Genomic DNA, 27,903 nt, shown 5'->3' with positions numbered 1-27,903 from the left:
GCAGCTCACTTTCAAGGGGCAGGTGGGAAGAGGTGGGGAAGTTACAGCTTTGGCTTTTTTATCTAGGGCAGAGGGATGTGTGTCGTCCCCCCCTCCCCCCAGAACTGGCTTCCCAAAAGGCACTTTCCTTTCTGCTGTTCTTTCTTCTCCACTCCCTCTGTTCCCTTTCCCTACCCCACCCCAGGAATTCCAGCTGTCCCTGGAGCCTACCTCTCAGCCGGGAAAGGAAGAGGTTTGAGGGCTGTAGGGAGAAGTTTGCCTGGGCTGTCAGGAGGCCTGCGTGCTGGAGCCATCTTCCGCCGACCCTAGCATTTCGCTGATCGCTCATAAGCAGAACACTTGTTTTCTCCCCAGTTTCACATCTCTCCAGAGCTATCCTTCATAGCTCTGGGTCCCACATGGGGAAGTGGGGGCCCAGAGCTTTGAAGCCCCTTGTCACAGGACACCAGGGAGTTAATGGCCAAGGTCCAGTCTGGAGCGCTAATAGCTGTCTTGAGATTAAGCCAAGGCTACAGCTGGGAGAAGCAAGAGGAGGCTGCTACTAGCTGGGGAGGGGGGAAAGTTGGCAGCCAAAATTCCCAGGAAGGGGTGAGAGAGATGCAGGGTCCAGTTCCAGTGGGAATGGGCAAAAGGAGACCTTGTCCTCAAACTCAGCTAGATTCTGGACCTGCTCTGCCAGTAAACCCGGAAGCATGTGCTTGGGGCACCTGCCACACAGGGGCATGCAGCGACCAGAAACAATTTTTGGAAGGGTTTTCCTATTTTAACAACAACAGGTTGTCATGGGAAAATCCAAACCTCGGCTACACTTCTGGGACACTTATTTGACAGTTTTTTCTGGTTTGTATTTTGAATTGAATTTGAATGGGGAGGACAGAGCACTATTGTCTCTTCACTGCCCTACCACCTCTCATAGGAATCCTGCCCTGATCTGCCGAGCTGTCCTGGTGAGTGGGGCTGGGTTCTGTGTCTGTCTCTGGCTAGGTTTGTTTGTGTTTCTCAGCGTATCCACAGTTTTACAGTGGGTTGCAGCCTGCAGCCTGTGGGCTTATGTATCTCTGTGTGTAGTTTTGTGGCTTTATGGATGTGTGATTCTATTGGTTTTCAAGTTTAACCCATATCACACTGTTTGTGTGTGTGTCTGTGTGTGCACGTGTGCACACTGGGGAGTGGGGGGAGTCACTTCCCATAGGCCCCCCCAAACCAGGGAACCGCTATTATTGTCCTGTTTTCCAGATAAAGAAACTGAGGCTCAGATAGATGGGGAGGCTCGCCCAGCGTTACAAAGTTAGTAAAAGGTAGTGTTGGGATCTCAAGTGAGGTCTGTGCAACTCCTAAGCCAGCTGTTCCTAATACAGGTGCTATGGCAGTCCAATCCATGCAGTCCAATCAGTGATCGTGATGACACCACCCTTCTTGGGAATAGTCAAGTACCATCATTTTTAAATTACTGACTTTTTAAAAAAATAAGAGCAGATTCAAGGCCGTCCCTGAAATAACGGCACTGTCTTGAGCATTCAGATGCCCATTACAGGGGAAATTGGGCAGAGTCCCCAGTGTACTTGAGGCTTAAGTGGACAAGAGTCTTGGGGGACTCTGGCTACCAGGTGTTATCTTGAAAGCCCAGCTCTGCCACATTCATCTGGAAGCTTTCCCTGACTAGGGTTGCCAGAATTAGTCCCCGAAAAGTATTTAATACAATTAGATTTGAATTTCAGACATACGGCAAGTCATTTTTAAAGTATAGCTTGAGAAATTTTTGCTATAAATATTCCTGAGACATATTATACTAAAACATTCCTTGTTTATCTGAAATTCAAATTCAAATTTAACTGAGCGGCCAGACGCAGTGGCTTATGCCTGTAATCCCAGCACCTTGGGAAGCTGAGGCAGATGGATCACCTGAGGTCAGGAGATCGAGACCAGCCTGGCCAACATGGTGAAACCCAGTCTTTACAAAAATACAAAAATTAGCTGGGCGTGGTGACGGACACCTGTAATATTTGGGAGGCTGAGGCAGGAGACTCACTTGAACCCAGGAGGTGGAGGTTGCAGTGAGCTGAGATCACGCCATTGCACTCCAGCCTGGACAACAAGAGGGAAACTCTCACAAAAAAAAAAAAAAAAAAAAAAAAAAATTAACTGAGTGAGTGTCCTGTATTTTGTCTGGCCACCCTATCCATTCCCCTGAGCTTCCCCAGTCCTCACAGGCTGACCCCCTTTGCCTTTCCTGAGCTAGAGTCTTTTGTCTTTGAAACTGGGAACTCCTTCAGGGTAAAGGTCAAGATTGCCCTTCTGGTCTGCTGAATGGCTGGGGGGCGGGGGCTTGAGAGTGGAGCCGGAAGGGCGTACACCCCACCCCCATCCCCACAGCAGAGCTGGCACAGTAGGTGACAAGAGGTGTCCGAGTGGCAGCAGTGGTTTTGTGTGTGCAGTTGTGCTGAGCACTGTGCACACAGACACATGAGCAGCTCTGTGGTCTCTCTCTAGGTCTTTGAGGGATGTGCACAGTTGCTGCGTGGCTGGGTATATTTCCACAGAGTGGTATCAGATTTGGTGGTGGCTGGGTGTGGTGGTACACACCTGTAGTCCCAGCTACTTGGGAGGCTGAGACAGGAGGATTGCTTGAGCCCAAGAATTCGAGACCAGCCTGGGCAACACAGTAAGACCTCACCTCAAAAGTTAAAAATAAAAAAAATTTGGTGGTGTGACCAAATGTGTGTGAGGGGGGCTCTTTGGTGATCTCTGCTCTGATGGGCGTTGGGGCATTGCAAATCCATTGGTGGAAGGGGAGGTGCTGGTGGAGGATCTTGTCAGGTGTGGAGGTGTGAGTGTGGGTGTGAGAATGTTGTGGATTAGCAAACACAGGAAAAATGGGCTAGATTCGGGCACACTGGCCTGTGCCTGTAATCTCAGGAGGCAGAGGCAGGAGGATCTCTTGAAGCCAGGAGTTTGAGACCAGCCTGGGCAACAAAGAAGGACCCCCATCTCTACAAAAAAATTAAAAATAGCCAGGCATGGTGGTGAACACCTGTAGTACCAGCTACTTGGGAGGCTGAGGGGGGAGGATCACGTGAGCCCAGGAATTTGAGGTTACGGTGAGCTGATCACACTACTGTACTTAACCGTAAGCAACACAGCGAGACCCTGTCTCCAAAAAAAAAAAAAAAAAAGGGGGCTGGAGAAAATGGATCCAGGACCTTGTTGTGTAGGGACGGGATGGGGCAGTGGGAAGGGTTGTGGTTTCTAGGAAGGAGGAGGGGAACCTACCCTTAGCTCCCGAAGGGCAGGGATGGGATTTTCTCATCCCCAAGCACAGGGTCTGCTAGCTTCAAGAACATTTCGGAGATCAAACTTAGCCAAGGAAAGCTATAGAGCATGGTCATGAGGGGCCGCCAAGGGCAGCTGAGAAGTTTCTAGTTTGCCATGGACAGCGGGGAGTTACAGAAGGTTCTTGTGCAGGTAAGTGGCATGATCTAAGCTGGACTGTAAGAAAGTTCATTTAGCCACCTGGAGGAAGCAAGACTTGGGGCCAAGGGGGCCGCTGAGGGAAAACAGAAGGAGACAGGGAAATGTAGGCAGAGAGACAGTGAGGGATACTGAACCTTCCCCTGCTCAGGGAAACCTAGCCTGGTTCTTGGCCAGGTTCCAGCTTCCCCTTGGAGAGCAGGGTTAGTAAGAAACGAATCCAGTCCTTGAGCATTCTGCCTGAAAGTGGACCATTCATGGATTTGCTCTTCGACCTTGGACAAGTCACTGCCTCTCTCTCTGTCTCCATCTCCTCACTAGAAACTGGGCTGACAATCCCTGTTCCTCTCACCCGGGACTCCAGGGAATCTTTGTTTCATTCAGCCTCTGCAGCAGGGCTGCCTGCAAGGAGGCAGAGAATGGAGAGGCAGGCCCGCCTGTCAGCTCTCAGATGAGATGGGTGAGGAGGGAGCAAAGGGTGGGCTAGGGCAGGACCATGGAGGGTGGCATGTATGGTCACCCCATCCCAAGGACCAGCACTGGAGCAGAAGGAGAGCAGCCTTGTCCAGGGGCCCTGCTGCTTTGCTACAGATAGGGTAGGGAAGGCCTGCCCAGAGGCCTGCGTGCTTTGAGGTGTGGAAACAAGTGGCTTCCTCCAGTCCCATGGAGGCAGACAAGGGGCACCAGGGACCCTGGCCCCTACGTGTGTGTATCTGAAGAGGGGTCTTTGCATGGCTAGGTGCCTGGTGTTACTCACTGCGTCTCTGGCCCTGTAAGCTCTTCTCTGTTTCCCTTGCTCTGGCCGAGTGTCTCTCCAACCACGTCTCCGCCTGTGCCACCCTCCAGGTGATTCATCTTCCTCACCTCCACGCCCAGGGGGAGGGCAGGGCAAGACCAGGCCAGGATGTGCTGAGCAGGGCAGGGTAAGCAGCACAGCTGAGCAGAGAGGAGCGCCTCCTCCATCCTGGACAGGCCCTGCCAGCTCAGATGGGGAAGGAAGTGAGGAACGACACCCAAAGCAAGGTACAGGGTTAGGGAGGGGCACTCGGCCTGGGGCCTGTGGTACCCTGTTCCCTCCGTGCTGGGAAATGACCCTGATCTGGGTCCCCTAGGGTGGACCTGGCTGGGATGTAGCCACGAGTGAGGTCAGGGGCCTAGGGAAGCTGCTGGAACCCTGTGGGTTGGGCTGTTCTTCCCTCTGGGACTGGGAGAGCTAAAATCCCGTGACTCTTTCTGCCTGTGTGACCCTGGAAGGGAGGGTGCAGAGGTCTTTGTGTGTGTATGTTTTCACAACAGTTTGCATGTGACACAGTGACTGTTTAGGAGGAGGCAACTGTCCCACAAGTGTGTGTATTCCTGGGCCTATGGCTAAGACTCAGGGACACCGTGGATGTGTTAGATGAATATGACATAGTAAATTACAGTTGTCCCTTGGTCTCCATGGGGTATTCATTCCAGAACAGCCTGAAGATACCAAAATTGCCAACACTCAAGTTCCTTATATAAAATGGCATGTAATTTGCATATAAAATATGTGTATCTTCTTTTTTTTTTTTTTTTTTTTTTAAGACGGGGTTTCACCATGTTCCTGAGACTGGTCTTGAACTCCCGACCTCAGGTGATCCGCCCTCCTTTTCCTCCAAAGCGCTTGGATTACAGGCGTGAGCCACCATGCCCAGCCTATGTGTATCTTCTTGTATACTTTTTTTTTTTTTTGAAATGGAGTCTCACTCTGTCGCCCGGGCTGGAGTACAGTGTGGCACGATCTGTGCTCACTGCAGCCTCTGCCTCCCGGATTCAAGCGATTCTCTTGCCTCTGCCTCCCGAGTAGCTGGGATTACAGGCGCCCACCACCATGCCTGGCTAATTTTTGTCCTTTTAGTAGAGACAGGGTTTCACCACGGTGGCCGGGCTGGTCTAGAACTCCTGACCTCAGGTGATCTGCCTGCCTCGGCCTCCCAAAGCATTGGCATTACAGGCGTGAGCCACCGCATCCAGCCTTCCTGTATACTTTTTTTTTTTTTTTTGAGACAGAGTCTCTGTCACTGAGGCTAGCGGACAGTGGCATGATCTGGGCTCAGTGCAACCTCCACCTCCCTAATTTTTGTATTTTTGTAGAGACGGAGTTTTGCCATGTTGGCCAGGCTGATCTTGAACTCCTGACCTCAAGTGAACTGCCCACCTCAGCTTCCCAAAGTGCCAGGATTACAGGCATGAGCCACCATGCCCAGCCCTTCTTGTATACTTTAAATCATCACTAGATTACTTATAATATGCAAACGCTATGTAAATAGTCGTTATACTATATTGGGTTTTATTTATATAATTTTTATTGTTGTATTGTTACTTTTTTTCCAATTTTTTTTTTTTTTTTTTTTTTTGAGACCGAGTTTCGCTCCAGAGAGAAAATAGATACCATTTTATAACCAGCAGACATTCTTACTCTGGCTCAACAAGGACCTAGCTATATGACCTTGAAGAATTTTTTTTTTTTTGAGATGGAGTTTCGCCGTTGTTACCCAGACTGGAGTGCAATGGCATGATCTCGGCTCACCGCAACCTCTACCTCCTGGGTTCAAGCAATTCTCCTGCCTCACCCTCCCGAGTAGCTGGGACTACAGGCATGCGCCACCATGCCCGGCTAATTTTTATATTTTTAGTAGAGACGGGATTTCACCATGTTGACCAGGATGGTCTCGATCTCTTGACCTCGTGATCCACCCGCCTCAGCCTCCCAAAGTGCTGGGATTACAGGCGTGAGCCACCGCGCCTGGCCCTCCAAATATTTTTGATCAATCAACCTCCATGCAGAGGCCAAGGTTGCAAAACCCATGGATATGGAGAGCCACCCGTACACCACATGTCATGTGTACAACACATGAGTTTGTGTTTCTGAGTGTGTAGTATCATGTGACTTTACGCTATTTTGCCACTGTATGTGATTGTGTCTGACATGGTATAATTGACTCTGTGGCTATAGTCTTCGTGTAACCATGTTTGCAGGTGTGACATTATAGTGCGTATGACACTCCATGGCCCTGCAATTATGAGACACGGTGTAAATGACAATGTATATATCTCTGTGACTCAGTGAAACCATGTCTGAAGAATGTCTAACTGGGTATATGGTTGTATGTGGTTGGGTGGTTGTGTGAGGCTGTGTATAAGATGGTAGAATTGCCACTGTGTGACTGTGTGTCTTTGTGACTGCATGACCATGTTTGCAGGTATGTGTGATACTGTGAGGCCATGTGATCATATGTGAGGTTGTGACTGCAGGTCTTTGTGACTTTGTGCAACTAGGCTTTCAGAAGGGCAATCACCTACAGTTGTGTGAAATGATGTAAGTAACACCAGTTGTTTCTGTGACTTAGTGGGCCCATTTGTGACTAGTCATATAGGAGACTGCGCAATACAGGGTAATAGACCCTTTGTGGCTGTGAGTGGGAGGCCATGTGGCTGTGGCACAGCATAACCTACACCATGTGATGGTGGTACCTTCAGGGACTCTTTTTTTTTTGAGATGGAGTTTCGCTCTTGTTACCCAGGCTGGAGTGCAATGGCGCGATCTCGGCTCACCGCAACCTCTGCCTCTTGGGTTCAGGCAATTCTCCTGCCTCAGCCTCCTGAGTAGCTGGGAGTACAGGCGCACGCCACCATGCCCAGCTAATTTTTTGTATTTTTAGTAGAGACAGGGTTTCACCGTGTTGACCAGGATGGTCTGTAACTCTTGACCTCGTGATCCACCCGCCTCGGCCTCCCAAAGTGCTGGGATTACAGGCATGAGCCACTGCGCCCAGCCCTCCAGGGACTCTTGACTACCTCTCCCCCTTGTCCTCACACCTGTTTGCCTCCATCTCTCCCTATGCAAGGGGTTTTTGTGGCTCCCTTCTGCTACAGGATGGATGTCAGCCTGGCGTCCAAGGGCTTTCCCTCTCCTCTCTGGCCTCACCTGACTTCTCTATCATTTGAGGCCCTCCCACAGCCCCCTGCACAGCCAGGACCACATGAGCCCCACATTCCTTTCTTTGGGACATGTCATCCCTGGGGTGGAGGGTCCCTCACTGCCTCCCAGACCAAATCCTCTCCTAAGCATGACCATCATCTCCTCTAGAGCCAAAGATAGAGGTGGCTTTAGGGGACATACAGTGAGGGAAGAGGGACAATACAAAACGTCCTCCCCTTTTTCTGAACTGGCTGTTTGATTTAAAGTTACCTGTGTGACCTGAACTCTGGATGCTGCGAGTGTATGTGTGGCAGTGGTTGAAGATGCATGTGGGTCTGTGTAGATGTGGAAGTCGAGGAGGGTAGTACAGATTGGTGAGAAGTTGGGATTTTTGTGGGTTTTGTTTTTTTTTTCCCCCTTGAGACGAGGTCTCACTCTTCTGCCCAGGCTGGAGTGTAGTGGGGTGATCTCAGCTCACTACAACCTCCGGCTGCCGGGCTCAAGTGATCCTCCCACCTCGGCCTCCTGAGTAGCTGGGAATACAGGTGCACACCACCATGCCCAGCTAACTTTTATATTTTTTGTAGAGACAGGGTCTCATTTTGTTGCCCAAACTCGTCTTGAATTCCTGAGCTCAAGCAATCTTCCCTCCTTGGCTTCTCAAAATGCTGGGATTACAGGCATGAGCCACCGTGCCCAACCAGAAGCTGGGATTTCAAGAAGCAGAACTTTTGCTCATGAAACACAATTTCGTCATTTTTAAGCATGGTCAGCTGCACAACATTGTAAACAAGAAAGTCTAGATATTCTCAGGGCCTTCACAAAAACGTCGAAGAATGGTTTATGTCCAGGACACCTGTGTGAGTGTATAAACAAGGGCTGCAAATGCATATATAAACTTTAGGGTGCTCACAGCCACCCCCAGCCTGGTTAAACTCCCTACTAATACTGCCTGCTGACCTACACGGAATCAATGCACTAGTCACAAAGAACTTTTATCTGTTGATGAAAACGGCCAGCCCCAGCCCTGGGTCTGGCTCTCCAACTGAGGGCTAGGATAGGGGCTTCCCAGAAAAACACTGACCAGTAAAGAGGCTCAGAGAAACCCAACACCCCAGATACTTGCTGAGACATGCCAGTCTTCACTTGAACCCCAGTCCCGTTTGGGTTAAATTCAGTTGCTTCACACCTATTTTCTCTCTTCCTACAGGGCTGCACCAGGGAAACCGGATCCTGGTTAAAAGTTTGTCCCTTGACCCTGGCCAGAGCCTAGAGCCTCATCCAGAAGGTCCCCAGCGGCTTCGCTCAGACCCAGGTCCCCCCACTGAAACCCCTAGCCAGCGTCCTTCACCACTGAAGCGGGTACCGGGCCCGAAGCCACAGGGTAAGTGGTCCCAGAAAAGAGCAGAGAAAGGCCCAGAGGAGGGGAGAAGTCAGCCAATGGCAGACAAGAGGGCTTGTTAGAAGGATAGGGAGGCACCGTGCTCCCGGAGCAGTGCTACCTACCTAGTGCACAGACAGCTATAGCTTGAGCCTTATGTGTCCATACTGCGATCTCACCTCAGCCCCTTTGTGTCTACCTCAGGCAAAGGTGCAGATTGGGGTTTGTGGAGGGGGTTGCTGCCTGGCCATGACAGCCACCTCCAAATCCAGCTCTTCATTTATTTATTCATTCATTCATTCATTTATTGAGACAGAATCTTAACGCTTCACCCAGGCTGGATGCAGTGGCATGATCTTGGCTTACTGCAGCCTCCACCTCCCAGGTTCAAGCAATTCTCCTGCCTCGGCCTTCCAAGTAGTTGGGACTGCAGGCACATGCCACCACACCCAGCTAATTTTTTTATTTTTAGTAAAGACAGGGTTTCACCTTGTTAGCCAGGCTCGAATCGAGCTCACGATGTCTCCCTTCTGTCTTCCCCATTCGTTTCTCCAGTGCCCCCAAAGCCCAGCTACCTGCAGATGCCCCGGATGCCCCCTCCACCAGAGCCCATCCCCCCTCCACCATCACGCCCACTGCCTGCCGACCCACGAGTGGCCAAGGGCCTGGCCCCCAGGGCAGAGGCCAGCTCCAGTTCTGCAGCAGTATCCTCACTGATTGAGAAGTTTGAAAGGTGAGTCTGGTCCCTAGGGCACCCTTTAAGGGGAAGGGGGAGCCTGGGACAGGAAGGGATAGTCAGGAGAGGTTTCTCAGTCAAGCTCATACCGTGCCTCCGTGTGTGTCCACCACCCACCTCAGAGAGCCTGTGATTGTCGCCTTGGATAGGCCAGCCCCTGGCCCCAGCCCAGGTCCCCCAGAGCCAGCCATGTTGCCACAGCCACCCTCACAGCCACCAGTGCCCCAGATCCCCGAGGGCGAGGGCTCCCGCTGCCTGTTCCTGCTGGCTCCTGGGCCCCGGGACGGCGAGAAGGTGCCCAACCGGGACAGCGGCATTGATAGCATCAGCTCGCCATCCAACAGCGAAGAGACCTGCTTCGTCAGTGATGACGGGCCCCTCAGCCACAGCCTCTGCCCTGGGCCCCCTGCCCTGGCTAGTGTGCCTGTTGCCTTGGCCGACCCCCACCGGCCTGGCTCCCAAGAGGTTGACAGTGACCTGGAGGAGGAGGACGACGAGGAGGAGGAGGAAGAGAAGGACAGAGAAATCCCAGTGCCCCTGATGGAGAGACAGGAGTCTGTGGAGGTACTGACATGTGTTCACCGAGAGGCAGGACCGTGTGGAGAACCCGGGAGCCTTTTATGCTTGATTCTGCCCCTAGCTCAGTATTTCTCAAAATAGGACCTTGTTTCCAAGCTCTGTGACACTGGGCAAGTCTTTTCCCTCTCCGCTCCCCCCACCATAAGCTCAGTTTCCTTATTTGTAAAATGGAAAGTCTGTCACATCCATAGAGACTTCTCAACAGCTGGAGGAGGGGCGCAAGAGCTAGAGCCCTGCAGGGGCCTGAGGCTGTGCAGGTGAAGGCTCTTGGGAGCAGGGACCCCTTTCTGTGCCCATGCAGCCTAACATTTCTTCAGAAGGCATCCTCGCACTTGAGTTAGATCTCAGCCAGAATACTTGCTCTGCCAGGACCAAGCTCAAGTGTGGGGCCAAAACCAGGGACTGCCGAGATGACAGGTACTCAACAAATATATCTAATGAATAGGAAACTGGGCCAGCAGGCAATGAGTTTTATACGTTGTTATACTTTTGTGCTTTTCTCACACCCCAGGTACTCAGCAGGCCCTTGCTGATAGTATACTGAGTGGGTGAATACATGATTAATTAACATTCACAGACCGTTTAATCTATAGTCTGCTATGTTTTTTTATATTAAATTATTTAATTGTCTCCATTACCAATGGACTTCAGTCCTATTATCATTTTGTTTTGTTTTTGTTTCTCACCAGCCTCTACATTAAATAGATCTATTATGATCTGTATTTATGGAGGAGCTGTTAAAGAACTTACGCAAACTAGTGAATGGCAGAGCTTAGGATTTGAACCCAGGAAGTCTGACTTACCTTCCCACGTGCTTAACCACTACACTCTGCTGAGTGAATAGAGGAAGCAGGGAATAAATTGTCAAGTGAGGGAGTGCACGTCATCAGAATTGAGGGGTAGGCTTTACGGTGGACTGGGGACTCAGGGATGAAGCTGAAGGACTTACAGATCTAGAGATGGGGGTCAGGGTTATCTTAGGGTAGTATTAGGCTTAGAGTAGCATGGGAACAGTTTTAAGAATTCTGGGGGCTTGGGTGAGGGTTAGGATAGAGGAAGATGGATCAGGGGTTACTGCTTCTCCTTTCCAGTTGACTGTGCAGCAAAAGGTGTTTCACATTGCCAATGAGCTCCTGCAAACTGAGAAGGCCTACGTTTCCAGGCTCCATCTCCTGGATCAGGTGAGTGGCCTCTTGGAGGGCCCCAGGACCTTGCAGGTGTGTTTCAAGGAAGAAGTAATAGGGCCTGAGTTCAACCCCACCATTGGAGCTAGAATTTAGAGGTGGTAAGACTCCTTTCTGACCTTGAAGTCAGCTTGTCCCTGAAGCCAGCTCTGATTATGTCCCAAGCTTGATCCTGATACCAAGCCTCACTCCTAACGCTGGGCAGGTACACCAGCCCTAACTGTGACTCTTAACACTAGTGCCGTCTCGGACCCAGATCCTGAATTTATCCCTAGCTGTGAACTTCATTCTAACCCTGGCCCTATTCCAGATCCCAAATCCACTAGAATCCTTGAGAGCAGAGATTTTTGTCTTTGTTCACTGCTCTATCTTAGCCTCTAGGACAGTGCCTCGCACACAGCAGACACTCAAAAATATTCATTAAATGAACGGATCTAATTCCAACTTCCTCTCTGACTCTGAATCTAATGCTAAGCCTGACCTTGAGCCTGACTTCTAATTGTTCCAAAGCCTAACTCTTGGCAGCCGGGACCCCTTTCTGTGCCCAGGCACCCTAACATTTCTTCAGAAGGCACCCTCACACTTGAGGTAGATCTCAGACGGAATACTTGCTCTGCCAGGACCAAGCTCAAGTGTGGGGGCCAAAGCCAGGGACTGCCAGGATAACCTGAAATCTATCTCCCCAACATATAACCCTAACACCATTCCTGTCTCCTCAGTCCCAAGACCCAATGCTGATCCCAAAGCTAAGGCTCCCCACAAATACTGCTCTCACCCACAAGCTGCCCTTTCATCAGCCAAGCCCCAGGCCCAGCTGGGCTGAGTGTCTCTGCCCTGCCCCACAGGTGTTCTGTGCCCGGCTGCTGGAAGAAGCTCGGAACCGCAGTTCCTTCCCGGCTGACGTTGTCCACGGCATCTTCTCTAACATCTGCTCCATCTATTGCTTCCACCAGCAGTTCCTGCTGCCTGAGCTAGAGAAGCGCATGGAGGAATGGTGAGGGGCCCCAGACCTAAGCTGCCCAATCCCCTGTGCACCTGCCTGCCAAGCCCAGACCCAGAAGTGTACACAAGACTTCAATTCTGCTTGCTCTTCCTCTTAGTAACTTTTGCAAGAAGAATCAGGGCCAGGCACCGTGGCTCAGGCCTGTTATCCCAGCACTTTGGGAAGCTGAGGCAGGTGGATCATCTGAGGTCAGGAGTTCAAGATCAGCCCGGCCAACATGGCAAAACCCCATTTCTACTAAAAATATAAAACATTAGCCAGGTGTGATGGTGCACGCCTGTAGTCCCAGCTACTGGGAGGCAGAAGTTGTGGTGAGCCAAAATTGCACCATTGCACTTCAGCCTGGGTGACAGAGCAGGACTCTGTCTTAAAAAAAGAGAAAAGAAAGGCCAGGCATGGTGGCTCACACCTGTAATCCAAGCACTTTGGAGGCCAAGGCGGGTGGATCACCTGAGGTTGGGAGTTCAAGACCAGCCTGACCAACATGGTGAAACTCCATCTTAAAAAAAATAAATAGGCCGGGCGCGATGGCTCAAACCTGTAATCCCAGCACTTTGGGAGGCCGAGGCAGGTGGATCACGAGGTCAGGAGGTTGAGACCATCCTGGTCAACATGGTGAAACCCCATCTCTACTAAAAATACAAAAAAATTAGCTGGGCATGGTGGCGCGTGCCTGTAATCCCAGCTACTCAGGAGGCTGAGGCAGGAGAATTGCCTGAACCCAGGAGGCGGAGGTTGCGGTGAGCCGAGATCGCGCCATTGCACTCCAGCCTGGGTAACGAGAGCAAAACTCCGTCTCGAAAAAAAAATAAATAAATAAATTTTAAAAAAGAAAAAAAGAAAAAGAAAAGAAAAAATCAGGCCCAAGCTCTGTCTTCCAGGGACTCCCAGTCTGATGTGGAACACAGACCAGAACTCAGGAAAGTACAGCAGAATAGCATAGCCTGCAGGAGTAGGAGATTAGGAGCCAAATTGGCTGAGTTCAAATTCCGGCTGTGCCACTTGCTAGCTTTGAGCAAGTTTCTTAAATTGCTATGCCTCAGTTTCTTCATCTGTAAAATGGGGATAATAATAACGGCCTACCTTATAGAGCTATTTTAAGGATTAACTGACTTAATACATAAAAGAGCTTAGAACAGTACCAGGTGTATACAATAAGTGCTCAATGGATGTGAGCTCTTGTTATTTTTATAGGGCTATAATAGAGCAGAGAATAGTACGCTGTGGGAATCCACATAAATGGACTAAGCCTAGCTTGGGGATTACAGGAGGATTCAGGGAGGAGGTGATGCCTAAGCTGAGTCCTGAAGTAGAAAGGCAGGGTTTGCAGGCAGCCTCCCAGCCTCCAGGCCTTCTTCCAATCCAGCCTTTACAGCCCACACCCTTTGCAAGAACGGTCTTTCTAAACAAGTCAGACCACGTCTCTCCCTGCCTCAAATCATGTCCACATTCCCCACACCTACGGAATCAGGTGTATCCCCCTCACCAGGCTGTCACCACAGAGGACCAGCATGAAGCTGCATTCCTCTATCTCCCCACGAGTCTGTGACCCCTGAGGGCTGGGACCAGGTCTGGTTTGCTTTTCTCCTGCACCAGACTGACCAGTGAGGAGTACGGCCAGGCCTGGTCTCTTTGTCTCACCTACCAGATGGTGACCCTCTCAGGGATCAGATGGGTGTGTGACTCATTTCTGTGTCCCCAGCGTCACTCAGCACACAATTGATAATCAGTATATGAAGTGGTCCCGGGAGTAAGGTCTCAGGGTGGGTTTTCCAACCAGTACTTGGGCAGCACAGAGTTGAGGCAGGTGGCATCCCAGGCTATGGTGTGAAGTCAAACGGAGCCTCTTGGCCTCATTGGCCTGTAACGTAAGCAGCATTTCTGAAGGAGCAGACTGGCTGAGAAGTAGGTTTCTAGGACTGAGATGAAAGGTGTGTGCCTGGGGCTGGAGACCTGTGGGGGAAGATCCTGAGGGGCAGAGAGCAGCAGGACCACATCAGCCCCGAATTCCACCCCAGGGACCGCTACCCACGCATTGGAGACATCCTGCAGAAACTGGCCCCCTTCCTCAAGATGTATGGCGAGTATGTGAAGAACTTTGACCGGGCCGTGGAGCTGGTCAACACCTGGACAGAGCGCTCCACCCAGTTTAAAGTCATCATCCATGAGGTTCAGGTAAGTGGTCAAGCTGGAGGGAGCAGACAGGGGGAGGAGAAGTCTGCCGGGATGTGGTGGGGGATCTGGAGCCAGATCTGAGCCCCTCTGCTTCTGTCTGTCACAGAAGGAGGAAGCCTGTGGCAACCTGACGTTGCAGCACCACATGCTGGAGCCTGTGCAGCGCATCCCCCGCTATGAGCTTCTTCTCAAGGACTATCTGTTAAAGCTGCCTCACGGCTCCCCGGACAGCAAGGATGCCCAAAGTGAGTGTGTGCACCCAGGTCCCTTGCTATACCCCTGCACTAATAGCTCTAGGCCAGACCTCTGAGGCAGGACCCCAAGACTTAATTCACAGGGTCAGCCTTCCATTGCCACATAATTGAGATCCCAGAGGAGGGTCTCTAAACTGAAAGGTCCACACTGAGGTTCTGAAGTGAGACCCAGGATGAGATCCTCCTTCTGAATGTTCTCTTTGGGTATTCAGCCAGAGACCTCCAAGTTGAGATCCTTGTCTGAATAGCTGAAGAGAACATTCAGAAGGAGATCCCCAATATGAACTTCCCAACTGGAACCCCAGAGTTTGAGGGGCATGCCCATTATGATCCCCTAAAAGAACTCATCCATTTCCTAGGCCAAGACCCCCAAGACTGGCCCTCTAGACTTAACCCCAAATGAAGTTGAACCAAATGAGAAAGGAAACTGAGCCTGAAATCTCAGGGACTGAGCCACCAGGCTGAGAGCCCAGACTGACCCCTCAGGCCAAGCTCTCATCACAGAATCTTCACAGCTGATCTCCCCAGAAAGAGCCCTGGCTCATCAGTTTTCCATCCTCCAGATTTAGAGCTTTCCTCCATGTCCACCAGCCACTACCCAGAACGAATCTCCCAAAAGAAGCTCCACGTCTGAGCACCCTAGGACTGAACCCCAAATTTTTCACCTCTCAAATTTGGATCTCTAGGCTGAGATACCTCCTCCCCAGACTGAATCCTTACACACTGAACCACCAGAAAAGTCTTCCATCCCGATTCCTCCAGTATCAGCCTCAACCACACGGGGTCACTCCCCAGAGTCTGCCCCACTTTGTCTTCCCCAAATTGTTATTTTCATTTATTCATTCAGTAACTTAACAGCTACTTACTGAGCACCTCCATGTTTTTGTGCATTGTTCTAGGTACTGGGGATATAGAGGTGAACAAAACAGACAAGGTCCTTGATCTTAGGGAGCATATATTCTAGTCAGCAAGAGACACCGTAAACAAAAGTAATAAATACACAGTAGAGGCCGGGCACAGTGGCTCACGCCTATAATCCCAGCACTTTGGGAGGCTGAGGCGGGCGGATCACTTGAGGCCAGGACTCTGAGACCAGCCCGGCCAACATGGTGAAACCCCGTCTTTACTAAAAATGTAAAAATTAGCCAGGCATGGTGGTGTACCCTTGTAGTCCCAGCTACTCAGGAGGCTGAGGCAGGAGAACCACTTGAACCTGGGAGGCGGAGGTTGCAGGGAGCAAAGGTGGCGCCACTGCACTCAAGCCTGGGTGACAGAGCGAGACTCCTTCTCAAAAAAAAGGTGGGGGGCAGCCCTAAAGATCCGAGGAAAACCAAGAAAGTGTGGGGTCCTAAAAGCCATAAGAATTGAAGCCGGGCACAGTGGCTCACACCTGTAATCCTAGCACTTTGGGAGGCCGAGGCAGGCAGATCACCTGAGGTCTGGAGTTCGAGACCACCCTGGCCAACACGGTGAAACCCCACCTCTAATAAAAATACAAAAATTAGTCGGGTGTGGTGGCTCATGCCTGTAATCCCAGCTACCCGGGAGGCTGAGGCAGGAGAACTGCCAAAACCTGGAAGGCGGAGGCTGCAGTGAGCCGAGAATGCACCACTGCACTTTAACCTGGGCCACAGAGCAAGACTCCATCTCAAAAAAACAAAACAAAACAAAAGAATCGGGAGTGGACAATTGTGTCCACTTCCCAAACTGAGCCTCCTCCACCCCACCAGATGGGGCACATGAAGCCCGGACCCCTAGAAAGAACTAGGCCTCTAGAAAGTTTAATAGCTAAGCTCTACAAACATACATCTGCAGCATAAGAAAGTACCTCATTCCTCCTGCTGAAAAAGAGCCCTCACTGGCCGGGCACGGTGGCTCACGCCTGTAATCCCAGCACTTTGGGAGGCCGAGGCGGGTGGATCACGAGGTCAAGAGATCGAGACCATCCTGGTCAACAGGGTGAAACCCCGTCTCTACTAAAAATACAAAACATTAGCTGGGCATGGTGGCGCGTGCCTGTAGTCCCAGCTATTCAGGAGGCTGAGGCAGGAGAATTGCTTGAACCCAGGAGGCGGAGGTTGCGGTGAGCCGAGATCGTGCCATTGCACTCCAGCCTGGGTAACGAGAGCGAAACTCCGTCTCAAAAAAAAAAAAAAAAAACCCTCACTGAAGTGCCAGCCTAAACTTCTAGAATGGGCCTTCCAGACCAATTCCCTGGGATGAGCCCCGTGGACTGACATCTCCAAACTGAACCTTCACACTAAGCCCAATGTGAGGTCCCAATTGTAGATCCCAACACGGGTTTCTCAAACTAAGATCCGCAGACTGGGCATCTAGAATGCTTTTCCCATCCTGAACCCTGAAAGTGGGTTCCCAGTGAGAGGCTTCAGCCTGAGATCCCCAAAAGAGCTTCCCAGTCTGATCTCCTTGGCCACCATTCTATAGACAAGTATTGCCAAACAGCACCCTAGATTAATTCTCTATTTCATATCCCACAGACTGAAACTTTCAGCCTGAACTTAAAAGACTGACTCTCCAGATCCACCCGACAGACTGAAGCCCCACTGAGCCCTCAGACTGGATTCTCTGAGTTCCCCAGAGGGAACCCTGAAATTCAGCAGCCCAGACTGAGCTCCAGACAGAGATTCCAGCTGTCTTCTCCCCAGCCCGTGTCCCCTAGACTGACGACCCCTATTTTTCATTGACTAGATAGAGAGTCCAACGCTGAGCTCCAGGACTAATGCCCTGGATCAGATTGTCCCTCAAATTAAGCCACCTGGCTAAGTGCCTAGTCACATGTCCACATTGGGCTCCCAGGACTCAGTTCTGCAATTTTCTTTCCACAGTGGATCTCTAGCATAACATCCCCAGGTGAAAATTCTCCAAACAAGCTCCCTGCACTAGACCCAAAGTAAGCTGCCAGTGAAAGTGGCCTAGAGTTGGCCCCAGATACAGTCCAGTTTCTCAGCTGTGTATCCTTGGGCAAGCTGCTCAGCCTCTCAGCCTAAGTTTTCTCACGTGTAGAATGGGGATGACAACGATACTACCTCATATGGTTGTTTTGAGAATTAATGAGATAATCTGGGTGAAGTTCCTAGCACAGTGGCTGGCACGTGGTAAAGGCTCAATAATGGTTAGCTGCTTTTATTACTAAATGCCCTGGCTAATGCCCATCCCTCTAAAATCAGTCCCAAGTTGAGTTTAAGAAATTTAAACTCGGCCTAGCCGGGCGCGGTGGCTCAAGCCTGTAATCCCAGCACTTTGGGAGGCTGAGGCGGGTGGATCACGAGGTCGAGAGATCGAGACCATCCTGGTCAACATGGTGAAACCCCGTCTCTACTAAAAATACAAAAAATTAGCTGGGCATGGTGGCACGTGCCTGTAATCCCAGCTACTCAGGAGGCTGAGGCAGGAGAATTGCCTGAACCCAGGAGGCGGAGGTTGCGGTGAGCCGAGATCGCGCCATTGCACTCCAGCCTGGGTAACAAGAGTGAAACTCCGTCTCAAAAAAAAAAAAAAAAAAGAAATTTAAACTCGGCCGGGCGCGGTGGCTCAAACCTGTAATCCCAGCACTTTGGGAGGCCGAGGCGGGTGGATCACGAGGTCAAGAGATCGAGACCATCCTAGTCAACATGGTGAAACCCCGTCTCTACTAAAAATACAAAAAAATTAGCTGGGCATGGTGGCGTGTGCCTGTAATCCCAGCTACTCAGGAGGCTGAGGCAGGAGAATTGCCTGAACCCAGGAGGCGGAGGTTGCGGTGAGCCGAGATCGCGCCATTGCACTCCAGCCTGGGTAGCAAGAGTGAAACTCTGTCTCAAAAAAAAAAAAAAAAAAAAGAAATTTAAACTCAATCTGCTTAAACTCATCTGTTGGGGAGCCCCGGAGAGGGCAGTGGGACCTTGGCCCTGTCCTAGGGAGCTCCTAGTCTACTGAGGAGTACAGATGCAGATGTATAAATACACGATGAGTACTGTGACTAGTGGGACAGAAGGGAGCAAAGGGGAATGTGAGAACCCAGACAGGGTCCTAACCCAGCCCGGGAACTCTGGGCAGGCTCACTGGAAGACGTGAGCTGGATCCAGAAGACAGAGTGACAGTTGGCCAGATGAAGTAAGATGGGACATGTTGAGGGAAGTACAGAAAGCTGGAGTGGTCAGCAGAAGCCACATCACCAAGGGCTTTGAGGTTTTTGTGTTTGTTTGTTTGTTTGTTTGTTTGTTTTGAGACAGAGTCTTTTTTTTTTTTTTTTTTTTTTTTTTTTGAGACGGAGTTTCGCTCTTGTTAGCCAGGCTGGAGTGCAATGGTGCAATCTCGGCTCACTACAACCTCCGCCTCCTGGATTCAGGCATTTCTCCTGCCTCAGCCTCCTGAGTAGCTGGGATTACAGGCACATGCCACCATACCCAGCTAATTTTTTGTATTTTTAGTAAGAGATGGGTGTTCGCCATGTTGACCAGGATGGTCTCGATCTCTTAACCTCGTGATCCACCCGCCTCGGCCTCCCAAAGTGCTGGGATTACAGGCTTTAGCCACCGCGCCCGGCCCTAAGACAGAGTCTTACTCTGACACCCAGGCTGGAGTGCAGTGGTGCAATCTCGGCTCACTGCAACCTCCACCTCCAGCGTTCAAGCGATTTGCCTGCCTCAGCCTCCCGAGTAGCTGGGATTACAGGCACGTGCCACCACACCCGGCTAATTTTTGTAATTTTAGTAGACATGGGGTTTTGCCATGTTGGCCAGGCTGGTCTTGAAGTCAGGTGATCTGCCTGCCTTGGCCTTTCAAAATACTGGATTACAGGCATGAACCACCGCTCCCGGCTGTGCCTGGCCTTTTTTTTTTTTTCTTTTTGAGATGGAGTCTCATTTCTGACGCCCAGGTTGGAGTACAGTGGTATGATCTCAGCTCACTGCAACCTCCACCTCCCGGGTTCAAGTGATTCTCCTGCCTCAGCCTCCCCAGTAGCTGGGACTACAGGTGCATGCCACCACACCTGGCTTTTTGTATTTTTAGTAGAGACGAGGTTTTACTCTGTTGGCCAGGCTGGTCTCGAGCTCCTGACCTCATGATCCACCTGCCTCGGCCTCCCAAAGTGCTGGGATTACAAGCATGAGCCACCTCGCCCAGCCTCACGAAGGACTTTGAGTGTCAGGCTGAAGGGACAGATCTTTACCCTGAAAGCACAGGGGAGCCATTGACAGATTTGAGCAGAGGAGTGGCAATAAGCTATGCGAGAAAGCTCCTTCTGGCAGCCAGGATGGAAGAAGGGTTGGAGATTGGAGCCCAGCACCTGAAAGGCATGTGGATGCCTGAGCTGGGACAGGGGCCGTAGAGCTCCTTGAGCACCAAACTTGGTCATGAAGAGAGAGCTTCTTAGGAAAACAAGACTTGGTTGGCCAGCCATATGGACCTTCTTCAGAAGCACCTGTGCTCCTCAAGCACGGGCTGACTGAGTGGGGAGATCCAGCACATACAGAGTGGGGTACACGGAGGCTGTGGCCAGGCCTTAAGCATAGGTGGGATTTGTTAGTGTGTGGAGATGTATAGGGACTCATTTCAGCTTTTTTTTTTTTTTTTTTTCTGATGATACCTGATCACTATAGGAAATGTGGAAATTACAGACAAAGATGAAAGAAATAGGAGAAAAATCACGTGTGATCTGAGCCCCCAGAAAATAAGCACAGTGAACACTGTGACATAAATTCTTCCTGGTGTTTTTTAGACATGTGTACTTGCAAAAGTGAGATCATTCTATATAAACACGTTTGTATCCTTTTCTTAAAATACCCTGAGCATTTCCCAGATTATTGAAAGCCCTGCATAAGGATCATTTGTAAAGGTTGTTTAATATTCTATTATGTGAAGACACTGTAAGGTATTTAACTGAACCCCTACAGTTGGCAGGGAAGAGGCACAGCCTTCAGTGTAAGTGAAGGTGTGCTCCCCTACAGATGAATGTCTTTGTTTCCCGTTTGGAACTGTTGTAAATACCAGTATGACAAAAGTGTGTTCATGTATAGCAAGTGTATTTTTTTTTTATATGGAACGCTTCACAAATTTGCGTGTTGTCCTTGCACAGGGTCCATGCTGATCTTCTCTGTATCGTTCCAATTTTAGTATATGTGCTGCCGAAGCGAGCACAGTGTGTGTATTTTCTTAGCATAGACACGCAGAATCAGAATCATTGAGACAAAGAGCAGGATCATCTCATTGTTTTTTCATATGGCTCTTTCTGATTATAAAAGTAATTTATGTTCTTTGTCAAAAATATGGAAAATGCCTCACGCCTATAATCCCAGCACTTTGGGAGGCTGAGGCGGGTGGATCACGAGGTCAAGAGATCGAGACCATTCTGGTCAACCTGCTGAAACCTCGTTTCTACTAAAAATACAAAAATTAGCTGGGCATGGTGGCACACGCCTGTAGTCCCAACTACTCGGGAGGCTGAGGCAGGAGAATTGCTTGAATCCAGGAAGCGGAGGTTGTGGTGAGCCGATATCGCACCATTGCACTCCAGCCTGGGTAACAAGAGCAAAACTCCGTCTCAAAAAAAATATGGAAAATGCAGAAAAACCTAAAGAAGACAATAAAAACCACCCATAGTCCCACCATCCAGAGACAACATGGGTATGTTTCCTTCCGGTGACATAGTAACTATTATTGTTATTATTAGTGGTGATAATAATCTTGGCAAGCTTGCGTTTTTTTTATTAGCTGCCGACTATTCCGTGTATTGTGATTTGCCATTGTGACATCGGACGGCTTCTGATTTTAAATGATGTTGCTGTGGACATCTTTGAGGGTGGAGCTTTCTAAGATGGGAGGGTGTGGTCAGGCCAGGATGAGGTATTCAGGGAGGAAAGAAACCCTGAAGAGGCTCCTCTCTGCTTGTCCCCCATCTGACCTCACTTCTCTATGCCTGTAGAGTCTCTGGAGCTGATAGCCACAGCAGCAGAGCACTCAAATGCTGCCATCCGCAAAATGGTGAGTGGCCCTTCTTGCCCCTGCCCTTCCTTGGCCACTCACCTGTGGTTATCTCCATCCTGGGGTGGGGATGTTGTGACTTGTGGGCATCTGACGGGAGGCTGGCACCCCAACCATGCCTTTTGGTCCCTGTCTTCTGCCAGGAGCGAATGCATAAGCTGCTGAAGGTATATGAGCTGTTAGGGGGCGAGGAGGACATTGTCAGCCCCACCAAAGAGCTCATAAAAGAAGGCCACATCCTTAAGCTGTCAGCAAAGAATGGGACCACTCAAGACCGATACCTCATACTAGTAAGTGCCAGGCATGGAATTGTGGGTGGATCATGCCCCTTGCAACACACATACGTAGTGGCCTGGTACTCCCTCAAGACTATACCTCCTTTCATTCCTGAAACAGGAAAAAAAAGACCAGACCTCCTGCTAGCCATTGTCTCCTCTAGCAACAATTTGTATTTTCTTTTTTTTTTTTTTTTTTTTTTTGAGACGGAGTTTCGCTCTTGTTACCCAGGCTGGAGTGCAATGGCACGATCTCGGCTCACCGCAACCTCCGCCTCCTGGGTTCAAGCAATTCTCCTGCCTCAGCCTCCTGAGTAGCTGGGATTACAGGCACGTGCCACCACGCCCAGCTAATTTTTGTATTTTTAGTAGAGACGGGGTTTCACCATGTTGACCAGGATGGTCTCGATCTCTTGACCTCGTGATCCACCCGCCTCGGCCTCCCAAAGTGCTGGGATTACAGGCTTGAGCCACCGCGCCCGGCAACAATTTGTATTTTCATGACCTAGCTAGGATTTTTTTTTCTCCACTTTACAGATGAGGTAACTAGGCCTTGCAGAGACGTGACTTGCCCAAGGCTCCCCGCTAGGAAGTTCTTCCATGCCTAGGCTCTTTCCTTTTGACCCCTGTGCCCAGTCTGAGCTGTCTTTTCTACATCTATTGCCTACAGTCCTCAGCAGTAAAGCTTCAGGAGTCCCATAGGGCAGGGAGCTGCGCCACATCCCCACTAGGCCCTCTGCACATACATCCCCAATTTTTTCCTTCCTAGTTCAACGACCGCCTCCTTTACTGCGTGCCCAGGCTGCGGCTCCTCGGCCAGAAGTTTAGCGTGCGGGCACGCATTGATGTAGATGGCATGGAGGTGAGCAACCAGGAGGTGGGAAGTGGAACCTGGAATGGGGCATTGGTGTTGGGAGGAACAAAGATGCTGGCTTTCACCCGCAGTCTTGTGTGGTGTAGAGGGCTAGGGCCCTGTGGAGTTCAGTGGCCTCACCATGCCCCTTTCTCCCTCCATTCAGCTAAAGGAGAGCTCCAACCTCAATCTGCCTCGAACCTTCCTGGTGTCAGGAAAGCAGCGCTCCCTGGAGCTCCAGGCCAGGTACTTGTCCTTGCCTATTCTTCCCTCCAGCGCCTACCCCACTTTCTTCAGATATGCTGAGGCATTCCAGGCCCAGAGATTGTTTCACAGAAAGGATGGGCACCTTTTTCCAAAGATGCAGGCTTGCTCTTCAGCGGTGAGGGTGATCCCTAAGGGCTAGATGCCACTTAGATTCGGGGTGAGTACTTCACGACGTGGGGGAATCCCTTCAGCGGTGAGGGTGATCCCTAAGGGCTAGATGCCACTGAGATTCGGGGTGAGTGCTTCACGACGTGGGAGAATCCCTTCAGCGGTGAGGGTGATCCCTAAGGGCTAGATGCCACTTAGATTCAGGGTGAGTACTTCACGATGTGGCACTCCTGCCAGGAGAACCTTTTGGAAAATGAATAAGCTCTCCCCTGATTAAAGCAAGAATTTCTTCTGGTGAGTTTTGTTAGAGGAGAGAGAAGAAGGTGATGCTAATTCTAACATGAATAATACCACCACAAATAGTTTATTGTAGATTCAGAGATCTAAGAAATAATCAAATGCAGTACGTGGTCCATGACAGTAGCCTGGTTTGGTAAAAAGAGCCCTAAAAGACATTAGTAGGACGATAAGAGAAAATTTGGATATAAAGTGAATGTTAGATACTGAGAAATTATTGCTGTCTTAGGTGTGATAATGGTATGGTGGTTACGCAGAAGAACGGCCTTATTTTGCAGCAATGCATGCTGAGGGCTTAGTATCACAATGTCTGTTAATTACTTTAAAATGGTTCAGGCTGGGTGCAGTGGCTCACGCCTGTAATCCCAGCACTTTGGGAGGCTGAGGTGGGCAGATCACCTGAGGTCAGGAGTTCAAGACCAGCCTGACCAACATGGAGAAACCCTGTCTCTACTAAAAATACAAAATTAGCTGGGCATGGTGGCACATGCCTGTAATCCCAGGTACTCGGGAGGCTGAGGCAGAAGAATCACTTGAACCCAGGAGGCGGAGGTTGTGGTGAGCTGAGATCACGCCATTGCACTCCAGACTGGGCAACAAGAGCAAAACTCTGTCTCAAAAAATAAAATAAAATAAAATAAAATAAAATAAAATAAAATAAAATAAAATAAAGTGGTTCAGCACCCAAAAAATACATATATAACCATACATGCACACACATATGCATACATACACATATATAGTCATATACCACATAACATTTTTGGACAATGACAGACCACATATACGCAGTGACCTCATAAGATTAAAGTAAGGCCGGGCACGGTGGCTCATGCCTATAATCCCAGCACTTTGGGAGGCCGAGGTGGGTGGATCGCCTGAGGTCAGGAGTTCGTGACTAGCTTGACCAGCATGGTGAAACCCCATTTCTAAAGAAAAAAAGAAAGAAAAAGGAAAAAAAAAAAAAAGATTAAAATACCATATTTTACTATACCTTTTCTTTTCTTTTCTTTTCTTTTTTTTTTTTTTTTTTTTTTGTCTTTTATTAAGACAGAATTCACTCTGTCAACCAGGAGTGCGGTGGCATGATCTTGGTTCATTGCAACTTCCGCCTCCCAGGTTCAAGCAATTCTCCTGCCTCAGCCTCCTGAGTAAGTGGGATTACAGGCGCATGTCAGCATGCCCAGCTAATTTTTGTGTTTTTAGTAGAGACAGGGTTTCACCATGTTGGCCAGGCTGGTCTTGAACTCCTGACTTCAAGTGATCTACCCGCCTTAGCCTCCCAAAGTGCTGGGATTACAGGTGTGAGTCACTGTGCCCGGCTTTACTATACCTTTTCTAGGTTTAGATATGTTTACATACACAAATAATTAGCGCGTTACAAATTGCTGCAATATTCAGTACAACTGTAACATGCTTTACAGGTTTGTAACCTAAGAGCCATAGGCTGTACCATATAACCTAGGTGGGTATTAAGCTAAACCATCTAGTGTACTAGTGTCAGTGCACTCTCTGATAATTCACACAATGATGAAATTGTCTAACGACACCTTTCTCAGAACACATCCCCATGGTTACACGTGACTGTATGTGTATATATATATATATATATATATATGAAGTAAATATAGCAAAATATAAAAAATGTTTGCATCTCTATAGTTGGCATATAGATAGGTATTGTACTTGTGCTATCCTGTTTACTTTTCTGTATGCTTGGAAGTTTTGTTTTTGTTTTTGTTTTTTTTGAGACAGTCTCACTCTGTCACCAGGCTGCAATGCAGTGATGTGATGATCTTGGTTCACTGCCATCTCCACCTCCTGGGTTCAAGTGATTCTCCTGCCTCAGCCTCCCAAGTAGCTGGGACTATAGGCACACACCACCACGCCCAGCTGATTTTTGTATTTCTAGAAGAGACGGGGTTTCACCATGTTGGCCAAGATGGTCTCTATCTCTTGACCTCGTGATCCACCCACCTCGGCCTCCCAAAGTGGTGGGATTACAGGTGTGAGCCACCACACCCAGCTGCTTAAAGTTTTTTATAATAAACATTTTTAAATAGTAGCATGGGGAAAAAAAACACTAAAAATAACAAATAAATAAATAAAATAATAGCATGGGATAATGGCCAGCCATTTAACAGAGGGGCCTTTCATATCTATTCTCTACTTGGATGATTGTAATCATAGCTCATATTTCCTGAAGACTTACTTTTTACCAGGTACTGTCTTAGGTTACTGTTAACATAAAATTTTAAGTCTAAGTTGACCAGCCAAGAGCTTACAACAGCCGTAGAAGTAGCTACTGTTACCATAAATCTACTTTACAACTGGGGCAACTGAGGTGTAGGACAGTTCTGCGTGCGGGGCGTGGTGGCTCACTCTTGTAATCCCAGCACTTTGGGAGCCCAAGGTGGGAGGATCACTTGAGGCCAGGAGTTCGAGACCAGCCTGGGCAACATAACGAGACTGTGCCTCTTTAAAAAAAAAAAAAGAAGAAGAAAAAGAAAAAGAATAGTTATGTACTCGCCTAAGATCCCAGAGCTAGACAGGAGCAGAGCTGAGATTGGAGCTCAGGTCATCTGGCCCTGGAGTCCACGTTCCTAACCATTATCTATTTTGCCTTCTGAGGGCCCAGGTGGAAGGGTATCAGGGTCATGGTGAGGGCCAGAGGATGGATGCATGTCAGTAGATGGCCTGCTTCTGACAGGCTGTGAGGAAGAGAGAAATGACTGGCTGGGACTGCAAGGAGGTGGGAGAGAGAGATGAATGTGAGATAGACGGTGTCCTCCTGGAGGATGAAGTGAGTCTTGAAGCTTGGGGAGATGAGAGCCTCATAGAGGCCCGCAGCAGGGAAAGTGAGAGCAAAGCAGATGGCCTGCACATCTCCGTGAGTGACAGGCCTTGTGACAGGAAAGGGGCTGCAGTGGGACACTGGGCCCAAAAGGGACAGCCAAGCAGTGTAGGATTTCCTCCTAGTGGCAGCAGAAAGGTGTGGAGGGTTTGCTTTGCTTTGTAATCACTTTTACTGCCCTTAAAGGAGAAAAAAATTTAATGCAAACTTTCAAACATGCAGAAAAGTGGAAGTACAACAAGCACCCAGATGCCCAGAACTTCGACAGCTGGTTCTCAACTTTGGCAACCTTTGGAATCAGCTGGGGAGCTTTTAAAAAAATACTGATGCCTGGGACCCACCCATAGAGATTCTGATTTAATTGGTCTGGGGGACAGCTTGAACATGGAGAGCTTTAAAAGCTCCCCGGGTGATTTTATTTTACTTTTTTATTTTTATTTATTTATTTTTGAGACAGAGTCTCGCTCTGTTGCCCAGGCCAGAGTGTAGTGGCACAATATCAGCTCACTGCAACCTCCGCCTCCCAGATTCAAGTGATTCTCCTGCATGAGCCTCCTGAGTAGCTGGGACTACAGGCATGTGCCACCACACCAGGCTAATTTTTGTAATTTTAGTAGAGACGGGGTTTCACCATATTGGCCTGGCTGGTCTCGATCTCCTGAACTCGTGATCAGCCTGCTTCAGCCTCCCAAAGTGCTGGGATTACAGGCACGAGCCACCACACCCAGCCCTCATGTGATTTTAATGTGTGTACCAGGGTGTAGAACCACTGTTTTAAGAGTCAGCTACTGTTGACATTATGTTATATGTCTTTTGCTGAACCATTTTGAAGTAAGTTACAAATATCAGGACCCTTCACCCCTATACACTTCAGCATGAATAGCCAAAAAACACTAGTGTACTGTAGCTCTTCTTCTATTTTTTTTTTTTTTTTTTTGAGATATGGTCTCTCCCTGTCACCCAGGCTGGAGTGCAGTGGTATGGTCATGGCTTCCTGCAGCCTCAAGCTCCTGGGTTCAAGTGATCCTCCTACCTCAGCCTCCCAAGTAGCTGGGAATACAAGCATATGCCACCATGCCCAGCTAATTTTTGTATTTTTTGTAGAGATGAGGTCTCACTATGCTGCCCAGGCTGGTCTTGAACTCCTGGCCTCAAGCGATCCTCCCACTTCAGCCTCCCAAAGTGCTGAGACAACAGGTATGAGCCACCACTCCCAGTCTGTTGTGGCTCTTGAAAATAAAAAGCAACATTTGTTCACTGCAAATAAATTATAAGTTATAAAATAGATATAAATAAAATAATTTTTTAAAACAATACAGTCAGTCTAGGCCAGGCACAGTAGCTCACACCTATAATCCCTACACTTTGGGAAGCCAAAGTGGGTGGCTCACCTGAGGTCAGGAGTTCAAGACCAGCCTGGCCAACATGGTGAAACCCCATGTCTACTGACAATACAAAAATTAGCCAGGTGTGGTGGTGACCACCTGTAATCCCAGCTACTTGGGAGGCTGAGGCAGGAGAATGGCTTGAACCTTGGGA

General features: G+C 49.4%; 1 protein-coding gene and 1 non-coding gene across 2 annotated transcripts in view; one reads left to right on the top strand and one right to left on the bottom strand.

Moving 5' to 3' along the window:
* FGD1 (FYVE, RhoGEF and PH domain containing 1) overlaps nucleotides 1-27,903 on the top strand; it is a 53,946-nt gene that overhangs the window by 17,531 nt on the left and 8,512 nt on the right. The window contains exons 2-12 of the mRNA XM_039475708.2: nucleotides 8,625-8,798; nucleotides 9,351-9,528; nucleotides 9,654-10,095; nucleotides 11,202-11,291; nucleotides 12,140-12,288; nucleotides 14,316-14,472; nucleotides 14,579-14,717; nucleotides 21,652-21,710; nucleotides 21,854-22,000; nucleotides 22,755-22,847; nucleotides 23,005-23,084. Of these exons, the coding sequence (XP_039331642.2) occupies nucleotides 8,625-8,798; nucleotides 9,351-9,528; nucleotides 9,654-10,095; nucleotides 11,202-11,291; nucleotides 12,140-12,288; nucleotides 14,316-14,472; nucleotides 14,579-14,717; nucleotides 21,652-21,710; nucleotides 21,854-22,000; nucleotides 22,755-22,847; nucleotides 23,005-23,084 (1,708 nt within the window). The remainder of the gene's footprint in view (nucleotides 1-8,624; nucleotides 8,799-9,350; nucleotides 9,529-9,653; nucleotides 10,096-11,201; nucleotides 11,292-12,139; nucleotides 12,289-14,315; nucleotides 14,473-14,578; nucleotides 14,718-21,651; nucleotides 21,711-21,853; nucleotides 22,001-22,754; nucleotides 22,848-23,004; nucleotides 23,085-27,903) is intronic.
* On the bottom strand, nucleotides 20,761-20,867 carry LOC120366657 (U6 spliceosomal RNA). The gene has a single exon (XR_005581242.1). It is a non-coding gene; the product is annotated as a U6 spliceosomal RNA (small nuclear RNA).

The sequence above is a fragment of the Saimiri boliviensis genome, chromosome X, assembly GCF_048565385.1.
Source record: "Saimiri boliviensis isolate mSaiBol1 chromosome X, mSaiBol1.pri, whole genome shotgun sequence".
Taxonomy (NCBI): Eukaryota; Metazoa; Chordata; class Mammalia; order Primates; family Cebidae; genus Saimiri; species Saimiri boliviensis.
Note: the sequence above shows the minus strand (reverse complement) of the source record. Positions and strands in the feature narration are given on the sequence as shown.